Source organism: Battus philenor, unplaced genomic scaffold, assembly GCF_028537555.1.
Source record: "Battus philenor isolate CCGP_79_NKW_IND1 unplaced genomic scaffold, ilBatPhil1.0.hap1 SCAF_26, whole genome shotgun sequence".
NCBI classification, from domain to species: Eukaryota; Metazoa; Arthropoda; class Insecta; order Lepidoptera; family Papilionidae; genus Battus; species Battus philenor.
This window is the reverse complement of record NW_027181689.1, coordinates 823329-840908: the sequence shown is the minus strand read 5'-3', so window position 1 is coordinate 840908 and position 17580 is coordinate 823329. Positions and strand designations below refer to the sequence as shown.

Sequence of the window (17580 nt, the reverse complement as noted above, 5' to 3'; positions counted from 1 at the left end):
ACGTTGATTTGACAAAACAACCAGGTTTTACAATTAACGAGGGCCCTCGAAATTTTATCTGCCTTCGATAGTGAAAAACAAAAATTTTAGTTTGACTTAACCTATCAATACATGCTAGATAATATTTTAATTAGATAAAAGCCTCAATTTTTTTTCCCGAGTTTTACGAGTACGGTAGAAATGTAACTGCACCGGAAGGAACATAATTTTGAAACGGAACAATCCGCAAAAAAGGTTTCGAACCTCTGATCTAGCTCCACTAGTGAGTTCTTAATTATAAAAAAGAAGAAGAAAGAAGAGACTAATTTATTATTTTTGTGTATATATTTATGTATTTATATAAAGAGTCTGAAAGGAAATACTGTGACATCACACAACCAATGTTAAATTTTAAATTTTTATTAACCACCTACTTTCGTAAATCTCTGCTTACATCCATTCGGATAAGAGTCGACAAGGTGTAATAAGCAACTTTGTAATTTCAGATCCTGTGAATCCTAATTATGAAGACGCTGAAGTAGCTGTTCAGACAATACCCGAATATTTGGGTAACATCATAAGAGGTATGTTATGGTTACATGATAAAAGTAATAAATAAACGGAAGGCTGTTAATTTGAGCGGTTTTTTTTTTACTAAAAATAAATTATAAAGCGTTAGAAATTATATATATATATATATATATATATATATATATATATATATATATATATATATATATATATATATATATATATATATATATATACAATGTAGTAAGCCCATGGATCGAATCAAGAAGGAGACCCGCAATAGAACCAGCCAACGGCAGTTTGAATTGAAAGGTTCTTGAGTAACGACCATCAGCCGATAAATGCGGTGGGGGTAAGCCCTCCATCAGGTGGTCTATTGGTTTAGTCAAGGTCGTGAAAAATCTTTGGACACGGACACCACAAGACTGGTAATGATGATCTTTGGGAGAAGCCTATATCTTGCAGTGAACGTCTATCAGGTGATATTATGATGGTTATTAAATACATTGAAATTTTGTTTCCATGTGTTTCAATCTAGACGGGAAAACCATGAAATCTGGCACATATGTAGGTCATACAATATCGGCCTGTACATTTCTTAGTGTTGATTTTGAGCTGGGCAATTATCGTCGGTTTTACTGGCGTAAACAGGAAAACCAATTTGGTAGTAGTAACTAGATTATGCTGCGAAGGCTTTAAAATTAGGCAGTTCTAAAACGAAAAACTTACAAACGGTAGTACTTTAAAATTCGCACGCAATTCTAGCCAACCTTTTATTATAATGTAAAAACAAGAATTAGAATTGACTTCTTACAATCATTTTTCAGGCTCCAGAGCTGGACTGATGGATGATGGAAATAAAGTGGTGAAGATGCTGAAAGAATTGTGTAAAGCAACTGAGGAACTAGTGTCGCAAGCAGAAATGGGTCAGGCTAAGGTAAGATAATCAAATAATTGCTAATTTACTTTATCTGTGAAAGTGTTTGTTGATCATCTGATATTCCGCAAGATGTTTGGACAATTTTTCATATTAAATTCGAATATTTGTATTTATTAACTATAAAATCGAAAAATTATTAACAGTGCCATCTATCGGCGACAGCTTAAGTTATGACTACACTAACGCCATCTCGTATCAAGTATCAGAAACTCTTGTTCTTTTATGTACATACATGTACATATTTTTTCTATTTTTTTGTTGCTAATTATTGGGGACATCAAGTACATTCCCCTGTCTTGAGTACGCAGGGACAATGTTGTTATTACCATTCCTTATATTTCTATCTTAAGTCACCTTCCTTACTTCGGCTTCACTTTTAGATTACTACATTTTTCATTTACATTTTTTATTTTACTTTTTTCTTTTTGCTTTTAACTAAAATAATTTATAAAGCGTAGTTTAAGAAAACTTTTCAAAAATTCTTAAAATAAGTGTTTATTCATTGTATAAATTCTGGAAACTATGTTACGAATTCTAGTAAAACTGAAGAATTTAATAAGAATAAGGTAAAAATACTTAAGTTTTAGATTTAATTATAATTTTTATTTATTTCAGAGCGCTTACGATTCTATATCGAAATACGTGGACGTCACAAGCGATATATCCCACGCTTGCAATCCCAACATTGATATACATACTGAGAATTTGGTATGACTCGTTTTTTTATTTGTAACACAACTATATTAATTAACGATAATCTACTACGTTATAATATACTACTACATTCGCAAAATAAAAACATGTAGGAGCTACATGACGACATCGTCAGCGGTGCAACGAAAAGGGGAATCCCACAGAAATATACTTGTCTAAATACATCGTGCGAAAGAGAGCGCACTACAATAATTCTCGACTTTTGATTGGCTGTCGATTTTTATTGTTTAAACATTGAATCGGTATAAATATGGGCAATGTTGATGAATATACACATCCAAGATCAAGAGGTTTCCTAAAGACATACTTGTCACTATCATCACAGGGTCAAAACAAACGCATCACCACATACGGTGTAGACACTCGCAACACTGCATCAACAGCCTTAACAGCCACTGCATCTGCGACACACCACACACGACGCCGCGTTCTACACAATAGAGAAAAAAATTATACACCACACCACGGCTAATGCGATCCGGGGGAAAATCCAGATCCTTTCTTTGTTCGCCAAGTGGCCCACGCTGCCATCCAAAGCCACTTAATCAATAACACTATTCCCCTCTATTCGTGTACAGCTGTCTGCAAACGTAATCCTGCATTTGGAGTACGACCGCCCAGGTGTTTTTTTTATAAGTTCACTAACCTTACAGTTCTGTGAACTCAGTTCCAATAAAACCGTAAAACTATTGTCAATATCTGCACCTCTACCACATAGCATCAATCCACAGGACATAATGGTGTAGAAATAACTTAAATACAGAATATCCTAGCTGTAGCAATATCATAGTAGCGTTTTATCTTTCTAACGGCATAAGCTGCAACACTAGGCCTGACCGCAAGAGACTCAATGTGAGGCTTCCATTGAAGTTTAGAATCGATTGTAACACCCAGGCAAACCGTGGATTCTTCGTAGTTTAAATAATCACCATTTATTGTCATATTATAAACATAATCACTGCGTTGTTAAATGTGACGTAATCTACTATTAGCGCCATCTATCGGCGACATTTGAAGTAACATTAAAATAAATTAAAAAAAAAAACGATTTTTATAGATCGTGGAGAAATCGAAGACAGTTTGCCACAAGGCGTCCGTACTGCTGCAGCAAGTGTATTCGCTCGCTGCAAGCACAGGAGGAAAGGAGGGAGCGGATTTGGACCAGGGAGGAGCACAGGTGGCGGACGCTGCACAAACCCTCCTCACTACTGCTCAGGTACGTGCGTGTGCCATATCAACCGCTGAGTTATTTACTCACTTACAGCGACTTCGCCGGTCCACCTAATTGGCCTCATATATATATATATACATTAATACATTCCCTATTCAAATAATAATGTATACATGTTCAGCTGACAGCATCAACAATCGATGACTCCAATTGCCGGTCTGCCCTTTTGAAATCTACGGACATTATATCCAACGAAGCAGGTAGACTAGAAGACACCTGGGCAGCTGTTCTGCAAGATCCACTGAGGAAGGATGTCAAAGATAAATTGGGTCAAGAAAAGATAGAGTTGGACAATGCCATCGAAAATCTACGAGGGTCTTGTAAGTTGTCTTTTTAATTACAATAAGAGATTTATTTACATCGTGTTATTAGTACTTGATTTTTGTCGCAATACATAAACAGATAAACAATAATGGCGGTTCGGTGTTATACTGCCCGCATCTAGTAGATAAGACTATAGATATCAATAATTTGATTTTTAATGGTGCCATTTTGGGGCCTTTTAATAAACTTCTATCATGGGTAAACAAGGTCTTTACATTGTTATTTTTGAAAGAATTTTAATTAATTTTCTTACTTATCTTTCGTATTTTCTAACGTCTTTCATTCTTTCTTCTAATTTCCTTCGCAATATCTTCTATTCTTTTCCATACATCACCACACTTCCTTTCCCTTCCGTCTAGAGTTCTGCAACTTTTACAGTTATTACATTTATTATCTGTTTCACAATTTACTTATTCTTAATTTCCGTTTATTTTATTTTGTCTATATAATAGCACTTAATGTAAATGTAAACATTAACATTATCAGCTAAATTTTTCACACTCTTTTATTATTTTCATTATTCTTCTTATCTTTTATTTATTTATAGCTTTTTATTGTTTTTCCTATTATCTTTTTGAAGAACTCCAAAAAGGTCTATCAACACTTCTCTTTACTCACCAATGTCGCGATGTTCTCTGCATCTATTTTCTCTACTAATCGAGAATGGTGCAATAATATGATTTACATGTCTTTTGAACCCCACAGTAGGCCATTAAGATGAGATGATTTAAAATCAAATCATAGAAAAAAAAGTACAAAGCTTAGGGAATCAATTTTATGTTTAGAATATAGTAAATAAGTGGAAATTTGTTTTTTTTTTTAAATAACATCGCTGACGTGTGTACGGAATGTCCCAGTGATGCGAGTTGTAAACGAAATGTTTAACTTTTCTCTGAAACTCCTAAAACACTCATTAGATGTAGTGAATGTAGTGTTATCTTGTTGAAACATAGCCCCGCTGTGCTAGGCTTTAAAATTCTGTAATGATCTACTAGATTCAGGTGTTACTTCGCGGAAGTCCATCTTAACTAAGAAAGAGACTAATATATAGCTACTTCCGCTATGCAGTAGTAGTCATGCAATGAAGTGAACCGCCCGCCAGCCCGCTGATAAATGCGCGTGCGGCAAACAATGCGAAACACAAGTACCACCGTTAATCTACTCTACACGTGTTTCACCCCTCCACGGGGCACCCTCAGGATTTGTTACACCGACCAGTTCATTGCACGACTACTGCTGCATAGCGGAAGTAGTTATATATTAGTCACTTTCTTAGTCTAGGGTATATCATACATTTGCAGCAAATGGTCTATATATTCAACCTTTTAAGACTTTTACATCTAAGACCCAAGAACCTATGTACAACTTGGTTTGATCTCTTATGATCTGACTTCATGGTCATATTGACCCATAAGACCATCTAACTGAAGGGTAATCATATTTCAGTGGAAGCAGTGGGTGAACATAAAGCGTCAATATCGAAGAGATCAATCGAAGACTTGAATCAAATGCAAGAACAGAAAAAGAAATTTAAAAGTATTGTTGAATCAGCTAAGGAAAACATTGCCGATGTCCAAGAAGAAATTAAAAAGGTTGGTAAAATAAAAGACATTTGTCTGTACAAAGTTCGAAGAGAGAGAGAAGGCTATTTTCTTAAACATTTCTCTACTTAAACTTAAACTAAATTACCAATGCAGGAATTTATTACCTATAAAATTGGTTTTTGTATTTTCCTTGTCATGCCGTATAAAGGCATGTGCTTGGACTATTATTGTGTGACAATAAAAAATAATTTATAACAAATTCTCAGATGTATAACGAGGAATGTGGTGATATGACTTCATTGGAAGCCACTCAGCTAGCTGCACAGGAACTGGAGGAAAAGGTGGCTCTAGCAAGCGTGGCAGCATCGCATCTCGTCTTTTCCAGTGGTACGTATTGAAGTCACACTTGAGATTTTGGCAAAACTCAATGATTTTTAATAGAATCTATATGCCACAGACATTAGCGTCCGTGTCTTTGGTTTTAAATTCATGTTCAATATTTCGAAAAATTTATTTTTGTCTCTTTACTAACTTGAATACTAAAATTTAGAACTATGATTATTTTTTACATCATTGGTGTCTTGTCTGTGTCTTCTCTTGTTTAGACTTAATGATTGGAATTTTAGGTTAGGTAGGTTTTATTTTTGTATGTGATCCTATACGAGTGAACCGTCTACATGTATAAAGTAATCATTAACATTTTCATAAAGTGATCATTGTGTGCAGCGCGAAACCAGTCATCATCTATCGCGGAGGCCTATGCCTTTATGTTGTTTGTTTCTATCCAAGTAGAAGGTTATCCTTGTTCAGCTAATCCTAGGACCAAAAACAAAAAAAACTATAACGACATTTACCAATAGGCATTGTTCATGTTCTAGACCAGAGTTCCCCAAACTTTTTAGTGTCGTACACCCCTTGCCATGTTTTTCCGTGTTGGGTAGACCCCCTACTTACCTGATATTGATTTCCTGTAAATTTCTAACTGTAGTGAAGTTAAGTGTTAAAAACTTAAAGTAACAACACATGTTAATTTATACATTTATTAATTGAATTTAACTTAAAACAACTCAAAATAAAATTTTGTATCTATTATGTAAAATATACGTAACATTAAATAAACATAAAATAAACTATAAATAAAATAACATAAGCAATAAGTCGATATTTTTAGTGAGAAGGATGAACCTGATGCTTTAATAATAAATTATCAACATTTGGTGGTCAATTTTGTAAGGGTTAATCTTAAATCTCCTCGGCTAATATATCCAGACTGTTTCTTTTTTTCGTTATATAATATTTTTTTTTTACTTCATAGGTACTTTTATAAATAATGTAAATGTTTTGATATTATAAGATAGTATGATGTAAGTAAATAGGTACTATCAGTGTATGTGTTGAGATCCACTATCGTGACCCCCATTTTCATTACATGGACCCCCAAATTTTTTTTGTCATAGACCCCTTGGGGTCGATATAGACCACTTTCGGAATCGCTGTTCTAGACTAACAACTCCGGTATTATATCCGGTTAATATGAGAGCCCGTTTATCTAGGCCAGGCAAGGACTGAATCGTTAGTGGGTTATTGGGGATGTACAAGATGTGAGTGTACTTTACAGCTCTATCACCTGTTTAGAGAATCAGGTAGAGTTCGCAAAGGGCATTCACATTAATGAGCACTGCTGTCGGAGATGGTGGAGCAAGACCAACCGTAAATAAGTAGCTGTCCTTCGGCGGGTGTACTGTCCTCATTGGTATAACCTAAAACTTGGGAACTTTGGGGACAGTATAATCAATAAATAAGGAGTAGGATGGACAGAGGTGATGTTCATCTTCTCGTCTAAAATCGTAGTGCCTAAATACGATAGCCAATGACCAATGTGTGTTATCGGTGATGATAGCTATTGAAACGTGGTCTCTCACTCTGAGCCTATATGTAAGATTTGTTTAAAAGATCGAATCAGGAATTACGAGATATACCAACTAACATATCACAAAGGATTGGCAATTTGAAGTGGCAATGGGTGGCGATGAAGTGTTATGGGTCTGAAGTAGAGAAAATCCACCTATACGTGAACAGACAACATTTTTAAGGTCCTCGGAAGACGCTGAATGAAGAACGCTTTAGACCAGGGCAATTGGAAATCGTTAAGGGAGACCAATGACCATCAGCAAACATCTTGCGGTTGAGATGATCATGATGGGTCATAGGACGTGCACCATCTCAGACTGATATGAAAACAAATAGAATAATATAATTAGATATTTTAATTATAGATCCTGATAAAATCGACTACAAAGTTGCGAGCCAATCTGTTGTAAATCTATTTGAATTGCTCCCAGCAATGGTCAAAGGTAAGGAATATTTAATTACAAAATCAACCAAATAGCGCAGTTAGATTTATAAATGTATTGTTTTAAAAAATTAGTCCTAGATTTTAAGTATAGTATGGATTTTAAGTTCTTATATTATATATTCTGAGTACCATATCTAGTATGTAGGTATTTTTGTTTGTCTATCTTTGAAGACTTATATATACTTTCAAAGTCCTAGTATATTAGAGTCTGAATAAAACAGCAATAAATGCTTACAATGAAATTTGGTACTACGTATAGCACCAAACTTTTTGTCATAATTTCTATTTGGTACATTTATGACATTGTATTAACATTATTTTTGAAAATCTCTTCGTTAAAGTATTTTTATTTTTCCATTTAAATTTTCTTGTACTATCTCAATCTTAGTCTTTTCCGAGCGGACTTCTTATAAATTTTTTCATCATCAGAAGTCCGTTGACAACGGGAAAAAAACCTTGTTGAAGCATTTTAAAGACACTGAATGCAGGCCTCTTTGAACAGGTTCTATTGAAAGTCTAGAGAGGTCGAAAGAGAGGGGGGGAGGTTTAGCAGCAGAACTTCTATAACTGAAACGATCATAATGATGAAATCTTCCAAATCGGTATTGATCTATAAGCTTTACTTGAGTATTAAATAAATATCAAAATCATAATAACAATAGATAGGAAAGAATACATTATCTCAAATGTCACTAGTGTTCAGTAATTCAAATATATGTTTACCTATAATATCACCGTTCAAATTTCTTGGTTGTTGTGATTTACCTAAGCGCTGATTTGAAGAATAAACTTTATTTTTGTAATAATTTCATTGCAGATATAAAGGATATTTGTCATTCTTACGAGATTAGAGAGAAGAAAGAACCTATTCTTGATGATGCAATCGCTTTGTGCGAGTCCACAAATGCATTTTGTACAGCAGCAGGAGACAATCGCGGGGTATGTATCTATCAATTCTTATATTTTTTACAATTCAGTGGTTGATTAAATGTTATCCAATCATGATCCGATGCAGAGATTTTCAAATTAAGAAATATTGTACTGGTGTTTTTTAGTTCTGTAATATTAGATACAAAAGTTTTGTCTCCTTATCGGAAATAAGGTTTATCTAGGATCAAAACTACTTGAATTATTATCCAGTCGTTGGTACAGGTATGATCGTATACTTTAAAACTATCAATTCTTGAGGAAATTTTAATCTGTACTAGTATCAAAAAATCTTTTACATTTTAAAGGATCTTCGAAGTGATGATAGTTGAATTACAGTTGATTGTTGTTAGAAAAATTAAGTACGTATATGAAGTTAATATAAGATCTGACGAAGGTTATTGAAGACTTTTTATATCTGGAAGCGATTATAGCACATCGTTAAACCTTGGTCAAAGTTTAACCATGCCAATAACTGGATTAATTTGTTTCTAGATTTTAATAAATTAAGCTCTTCTGACATGCTTCTCTAGACATGTATATGATTAATATAAATGATCAAAAGGAAACATTTATACGAATAAAGGAAAACTACCAAATGCAATGTTCTCCTTGGAATAGATTTTGTAGGTAAGAAAAGGACCAATATGTAGCCACTTCCGCACATGCAGTGGTAGTCGTGCAATGAAATGCACCGCCTGCTAGCCCGCTGATAAATGCGTATGCGGCAAACAATGCGAATCACACAGCCGCCACCGCCAAATTACTCAACACGTGCTTCACCCCTCCACGGGGAATCTTCAGGAGTTATGTTACACCGATTAGTGCTGTCTGTGTTTAAGACTAATCGGTGTAGCATAACCACTGCATGTGCGGAAGTGGCTAAATATTGGATCTTTTTTTACTTAGGATGGACTTCCGCGAGGTAATGCCTGAACGCCTCCATTAAAGTTTTTGTAGGTGATGAGGAAATATCATCAACTTTAAAGGAGCACAAGAATTTTACGATAGAGATACGTAGGGAATGACATAGCTCTATATTTTGTTAATGATTAATGATCATGTTTTAAAAAAACTATCAATCTTGGTTCAATCATTGCAAGTATTTTACAAAAACCTCTTCGTGAAGTTATGGTTTATGAAGAATAAAGTTTGTTGATTTGCAGAAGTTGAACGAAGCAGCTGTAGGAGTGGCAGGTAGCTTGGCTAAGCTCCTCTACGTTACTGGTTCCAGCGTGGATCCAGAACAGGAGAGACAGGTGAGATGCTGTTGATCAGTATAACAGTCTTAATTTTTTTTAGTTATATAGATATGTCGCTCAAAAGTTGGTCGAATCTAAATCGAAATCTGGATCTAAATCTGCACCTTGATATCCCTTCCAGAAGTAACTGGGTTCTGGGTATGAAATATACTTCTGTGATATATTCAGGGCTTATGTCTACTCTAAATCTAGATATTTTCCTGAATCTAGATTCGTATTATGGATAACGAATAGGGGAGAGTAGGGTAATGAGAGTCAGTGGGTAATGAGAATCACCCACACATCCACAAAACAGTACACGAGAGCGACTCGTAAATGAGGCCCTCTACCCTGCCCTGGCCCCCAGGCGTTGCCTGGAAAGTCTCGCACCAGTTGGCGCCCGCACTTTTGAGATACGGCTGTATTTTGTTTTTTCGCTCCGCTGATCTAATTTTTCGTCAATGTAAATTAAAAGGTAAGTGTCGAATAATTTGCAGTATACGATTAAGACATTCACACGTGCTTAGTTAGACATTTAAAATTGTGATGTGCAGTTCTTAGCGTGTAAATATGTTACAGTTTTATTTTCATTCATTTTTTTTCTAATTTGTGTAGAAGTGGGTAATGAGAGTCGGGTGACTCCCATTTCCCACGAATGATCATGTATCGAAAGAATCATAATCACCAGTTCCGAGCACATCAAAAGAATTTCATCCCATAGTACCGAGCACACCAAAACAGTCAGTGTCTGCGATTAACTCATCAGATCCTAGCACTTCAAGTCAAATTACATTGCATGATTTAATCAAGTTACCAAAGAAGACACGTATTATTAATACAAGACAATGCCGAAAAAAACAACATGCAACACTTTTAACTTCAACGCCATTGAAAGAAAACCTTGTAGAAAAAGAAAATAAGAAAGAAAAGAAAAAAGGAGAAACACAGAAAGAAAATAAGAAATGGAAAGGTAAAGGCCAAGGAAAAAAAGTAAAGTAGTGAAGAAGACTCCTGAAAAGGTAAAGCGTCAAATACTTCAAGAATCGAATGAAACCTCTGTATCTGATGTTGGTACTAACGATTTGTGCCAGCATGATGAGGATGATGACCTAAAAGATGTGGGAAAGAAGTGCCCAGTATGCAACAATTTCGGCAGAAACAATGAGATATGGTTCAGATGTACCTCATGTGGTCTATGGGCTACCTCGGAATGCACTGGGTGGGACTCGGCTCAAGGTTATGTCTGTGATATGTGCTAGATTTTCATTGACTCTGATTGCCCCCAGGGTGACCACCATTACCCTCATATCGGTGCAATGGGAGTCAAATCTGTTTTTTTTTTAAACTTGAATAATTTTCAAAGTTGATTGCCAAATTGATTGAAACTGATCTCAATTGATAGTATATTAGTTATATTATATTTAAAGGCGGTTGCAATAAATATTTTGTTTTATAATTAATTTTTATTTGATTTCTCGCTTATGTGACCCCCATTACCCTGTTTTACCCTAATTCTTAATTTGAATTCGAATTTAAAAGTGAATCTGTACATGAATGTTCTTGACGAATCTTCTTTTGATCAGAATGTGAAACTTGCTTTGCGTCTGCATCTGGATCTGGATTTCAAGCCGAATCTTAATCTAACCATAATGTGGATCTCAATCTTGATCTGCGTCTTCATCTGCATCAGGATCTGAATCTAAATACGGATCTTAATCTGATCAGAATCTGGATCTGAATTTGCATCTGAGTCTACGTCTGGATCGGGATCTGAACTTTAATCCGGAGGTCAATCTGATCCCAATCTAAATCTGAGTCTGTGTTTACATCTGAATCTAGATCTAAATCTGTATTTGAATCTGGATCTTAATCTGATGTAAAATCTGGATCTGAATGTTGATCTGGATCCGAATCCAAATCTGAATTCGAATACAAATCTGTATTTAAAATTGATTAAAAGAATATTGCAGGTTATCTCACGCGCAAAGGTCGTGGGCGACTGTGCATCGCGGCTGGTAGCGCGTGGCGCTGCGCTGGCGCAGAACGTCGACGGTTCGCGCGCGGATCCATTGTGTGAGGCAGGCGGTGCATGTGCAGATGCTGCCAGCAAACTGCTCTATATCACTAAGGTAGAATGTGCATCATGTATTGATGGAATGTAATATTAATAGAATTAAGAAAAAGTCACTACCGCGTAAACTATTTTTTGGAACTAAAGTCAGAAATGTTTGGATTGATTTTTAGATTAGCGTCAAGTTGAATACTCGTATTTTATATTCTTCTCTTATAGCTAGTTGCACCTGTTATCCAACATCCTGAGTGTCAGGCTATCCTTCTCTTAGCCGCAAACCAGTTGACATCTAGAGTAAAAGATTACTCTTCCATCTGGACACCGATGGCTTCCCAACCTGAGCTGATCACCTCCATCAAAGACCTTGAAGTAGAATCGAAAGAGTTGGAGAAACTCCTTGCTGATCTTGAACGTGATATTAAAAATGATAAACTGGTTAGGAGAAGACAAGTAAACGTTTTAGTTGTGGAAGATTCGCCGATACGGCAGCTGGCGTCAGAAATTTTGGACATCTATAAGGTAAGTCCATTTTTTTATTAAACTAAAATTCGTTCTAAATGTAAGAGACACCGGCATTTAAATGTTTTTTTATTTACACTTTATTGTACACCATAGACAATAAACAAAAAAAGGAACAATTGATATAGAGGTACAAGAGGCGGTCTTATCGCACGAGGCGATCTCTACCAGACAACCTTTGGACGGAGATGAGAGACATGAAGGAGAGGGCAGCAACGATTTCTTCATAAAAGTCGTAGGGAAGTAAGACGATACAGTTTGGTAAAGACCAGCAGCGCCATCTGTTATCGTCTAACTGAACTAAAATAATAAGTTATCACCAAAATTTAAAATCCATTTAAACAATTGTAATACCAAAATTTACCTGTGATTCAAAATAAGATCTAAAGGCAAAGATAAGGGTATAAAGGTGATGAAAGGCAGATGATATGTAAGCGATGGAAAAATATTGAGAAAGACGAAAGAAATCAACGAAAGAATTTGTGAAGAATATATGTGACGTCTCTACTCTGTACATATAATGTGCTGAATTGTAGGTCCCAAGGTAAGAAAAGGAGATCCAGGTAAAGTTGTAAATGTCAACGGGTAAACAGAATCTTTGACAGAACAAAGAAAAACTTTGTACAAAATTGTAATGAAATTGGTAGGTTTTTCGGGTAAAATTAATATTCCTAACTCAGTAGTAAAATGGACCAAGCTAGACGAATATACATTATGACTTTTATAAATGTAAACATTTTGAAGGTGCCTATGGAAGCATAATTTACTGTTTTTGTTTATTTTACAGGCACACGTTGAGTCTCCCGACCTGCCCATGGAAGAGAGAAGAAGATACGCTCAAGATGCGGACAAGCTGTCCGCTGGGATCAAGGTGTTAGACATAGCCAGTGCACATTGTAGGAACTCACCCCAGGTATATATATTCCAAATGTATACACGGTGCATTTCTCGTTCAAAGTGGAGGTTGATGAGCATATCGCTGATGTGGAGAGAGTGGCAGCCATCAGACATTAGATGGACTGATGATATGACCCCCGCTATTGGGGGCCTCTCGTACCCCTATTTATGGTGGGACAGGGACTTTATTTGCAATTTGATTTTTCACATGATTTTTTATTTTCTCTCTCTTCTTTCATATTTTACTTTCTCTTTCGGTCTATTATCTATCTTTCATGTTACATTTCTACTTTATTACCCTTTTGTTCTGTTCATCTATCATTCTTTCCTCTTTTCTTTTTACATTTTTCATTTTACATTTTTATTTTACATTTTTACTTATTTTCTATAATATATATCACATTTGAGTTTTATTTTGTCACATTTTATCACATTTCTTATTGTTTATTTGGATTTTTATTTTTTTGTATAACGTTTTTAACTATTTTCTTGCAATAAGCGAGGAATTCTTTCCTAGTTTCTTTTTCGCCTATCAGGGAGGCTATTGTCTCCTCGCTGATTTTAACGCCAGATGATGATATAGTTAATGTTGGGAAGTCGGGGGATGCTGGCAGCGTAGAACAGATCATGGTGGTGGTCTTTGGAAGAGCTAAGCCTAGCAGTGGGCGTCCATCGGCTAAAAAGAAAAAGATACACGGTGTTTGCAAATATATAGTAAAAGCAAAAGGGTGAATGTGTAGTTAATGTAAGCTACTGTGTATACATTTGTAGGAGTGGTCGTAGTACTGTAGCTTCTTGTTCTTCTGTAGCTTCTAGTTAATGTTGACCGCACCTCCGCTAGCACTTATAATGAGCGCGGATGACTCTCAACAGCGCGATGCAAACTTTTGCTGCGTCTACTGTGGCGCCATCTGTCATTTATCCGTTTCATTGCCGTCGCCGCCGCGATGCGATCGACGGTCACGTGGGTAAGAGCTCGTTGCTAGGCAACGCGTGTTTGAGTGGCGCGCGATATGCACGCGACACATTCATATCTTTAAAGCTTTTACACTTATTTACAATCATCCTGTATAAAATGAAGATTCTAAAACATGTTATTGCTTTTATGTTGTTTTTTATTTATGTTGGATTGCGGCAGTTCAATAACTTTCAGCAATACGAAGTTTGCAGGGTCGGATTGTAAACGATAAGTAATATATGTTGATGTTTTTTTAATAACTGAGCGATTTTGGGACCAATCGCAACTTGCTGACTTTGAGACACGAGATATCTTTCAAAATAGTTTGGGCTGTGCTGAATAATATTAAAATTTTTGACAAACATACGCTAGTCAAATGTTATAGACAGTCCTAATGACTTAGGAAAATAAATTACCTGCCTTTGTAATGTCGGGGAGTTTAAATTAACAATTTCACCTTACCTTTCGATCACAAGTAGTATAGTTGTAGAAGCAGTATGCGATAAAGTAGTCTTGTTCTTCTATGTGCCATATCAAATGCCGGGAATATAATAGTTTGTAATATCTTTTGCTAATATTACAGGATTCAGCTAAACTCAGAGACCTGGAAGACGCTACCCAGGAGCTGCAGCATATAGCACTGCGCTGTGGCAGAGGGCGGGGAGTCGCCCAGACTAATGTCGTGGACCTGATGGTGAAGTATCTTTGGTTCTTCTGCAAGTTATATAGTTTCCAGCAGACAACATGACCGGCCAACTTTATATATGTATATGGGATAGTACATGTTGACTTGTACTATGTTACATAGATCCACGATATAATCGAATAGCACAATATTCAATGCGGGTCATGCCTACAAGTGCGTGAGGAGTGACGTCAGGGATGCTTAGTTTCTCGTTTGGGAACAATGAACGTTAAACAGGCGAGAGAGTCGCAACATATTTACGCCATGACTATAATAAATAAAGTGTTTGCGTTTGATTTGGTTATACATTGCTTCTCAAGTGGTATTTCCAGATTTAGCAAGTTTTAGGAGACAGGATACAGATGGCGCTTAACATAAATACTCTTTTATGATAGTAAATTCAAGTACTTTCTAGGCTTATTTCTGAAATAGTGGACCTGAATAACTAAAATGCATTAACAAATTCTAATTGTCTAAATTAAATAGATAAACTATTTGATTTACAGGATTACGTGAAGGATGTTGTGGCGAATGTTGAAGATCTTTCTAGAGCTGCAAAGGAGACGAATGGAGAACATGGGAGAAATCATCTTCAGGTATTACAATTTCTTTTTACCTAGTATAGCCTTGCAGTTGTGATACTAAAAGGTTGACCTGAGTAGATACATGCAGACAGTTATGCATAATGTATTTCAGATTTCTTCTAGTAGCAACGGATGATCTGTCTGTATAGTTTATAAGAATTAGTAATAGATGTAAAATACTTTATACCGGTACATGTTAAAAAAAGGTACGTGACTTGTTCGCGAAAGAATCATAGTATTATTCAATAAATGCGTTGATGGAGGTAATTTCACCGGCCACGTGAATAATAAAGTAAGAAAAGTATCAATATTTAGCCACTTCCGCACATGCAGTGGTAGTCGTGCAACAAAGTGCACCGCCCGCCGTTAATTCACTCAACGGTGGCTGTGTAGTTCGCATTATTTGCCGCATACGCATTTATCAGCAGGCTGGCAGGCGGTACACTTTGCACGACCACCACTGCATGTGCGGAAGTGGCTAAATATTGGTCCTTTTCTTACTTAGAATGGACTTCCGCAAGGTAACGCCTAATTGCATTAAGTAATAAAGTGTTGACATTAATTAAAGTGCAAAGAATTTTAATAATTATTATCAAATACAAGAATACTGATGTTAAAGTGTGAAATAAAATAAAATGTTGTTGATGCTCTGGTAGAAAGAAATATGCAGAATATAGTGTAGAATGTTGTTCGACATTTGCCCAACTGTACCATATAAGTTATGTTCATACAGTAGTTGAATAAGATCATATTTTTATATATTGTCTTGTTGTCTCATAGAATTGATGTTTTAAAAATTTTATATGAAATAGATTTAAGTCTATATTTAGGAGACAAACTCTTGGAGTTAATACTAAAACTCGAGTGCAGAGAATATACTGAATTTTATTTGCAATGTGTCAATGTTTCGTGAAGAAATGCTGTCAGTCCTAAGACTTTTACAGCTTTATCGAACTATATTCAAACTAAAATAAGGCATTGCATTTAATTTATTTATCGTATTAATTTTATTTGCCGAGATCCTGTATTTTACCACTCCTTGAAACTACGTCAACCAATCCTTTAAATTTCAACCAAACACACATGTCGCTTATGCGAAAGCGACGGAAAATGTGTGCAACGGAGAAGGGTATTTTTTAAGACATTAATTTAATTTAATGGAATCAGGCGTTACCTCGCGGAAGTCCATTCTCAGTAAGAAAAGGACCAATATTTAGCCACTTCCGCACATACAGTGGTAGTCGTGCAATAAAGTGCACCGCCTGCCAGCTTGCTGATAAATGCGTATGCGGCAAATAATGCGAATCACACAACCGCCACCGCCAAATTACTCAACACGTGTTTCAACCCTCCACGGGGCATCTTCAGGAGTTATGTTACACCGATTAGTGCCAAACACAGAGTCTCCACAGAGACATTATTTTAAGATAATTACAATTTTTTCTTTTAAACATCACCTTTATTATTTATGCCATAGGCCATCCATTTATCCATCAGTTATTTAAATTTTTTCCAGATCATCAAAGACGGTTGCGACCAAATGTCACAGATGGCGAAGGAGCTGACACGTCCTTCAGTGCAGCATGAAGCTGAAGCTCCAACTGACGACTTGCAGCGTGTAGATGCCTTTGCCCAGGTGACTGTTTTTCAAAGTAATTTTGCAGAAAGAAGATTCGGACCATTCTTGAAGTCATCAAGAGCTGATAGACTTAGTTTAGATGTCCCTGGATGGGAGCAGCGCAAAATCGTTCATGGTAATGATGTTTGTGGGAGGCTTGTACCTTACAGTGAACCTCTAGCAGGAGATATGATGATGTGTCGCAGAAGGAGAGTGGTAACTGGAACACATGTATATCTGGAGACTTGGACATAGAAGATATAATTAGTTTATTCAAAATTGGAATATTTAACAGAGCTCTTTGATCGTCAACTAATTATTTATTTATTTTTTAATCTATTTTATTTATGACGTTGAGTGCGTTTGGGATCATCCAGTGCATGTATGTCCTGATGCAGGCTGCTAATCATGTTCGTGTCTTTATGATAAGGAGCTGGGAGCTCCAGCTTGGTTAATTTCAA

The 17580-nt window shown here is 36.0% G+C and overlaps 1 protein-coding gene and 1 long non-coding RNA gene across 2 annotated transcripts in view; both read left to right on the top strand.

The window, feature by feature from the left end:
* Positions 1-2164, top strand: part of LOC137925120 (talin-2-like) — a 32935-nt gene extending 30771 nt beyond the window's left edge. The window contains exons 22-24 of the mRNA XM_068768503.1: positions 486-563; positions 1338-1447; positions 2066-2164. Coding sequence (XP_068624604.1) covers positions 486-563; positions 1338-1447; positions 2066-2164 — 287 coding nt within the window. The remainder of the gene's footprint in view (positions 1-485; positions 564-1337; positions 1448-2065) is intronic.
* A 1484-nt stretch (positions 2165-3648) lies between these two features.
* On the top strand, positions 3649-5644 carry LOC137925158 (uncharacterized). Its single transcript, XR_011107658.1, has 3 exons — positions 3649-3715; positions 5166-5311; positions 5530-5644. It is a non-coding gene; the product is annotated as an uncharacterized lncRNA (long non-coding RNA).
* The last annotated feature ends 11936 nt before the right edge of the window (positions 5645-17580 follow it).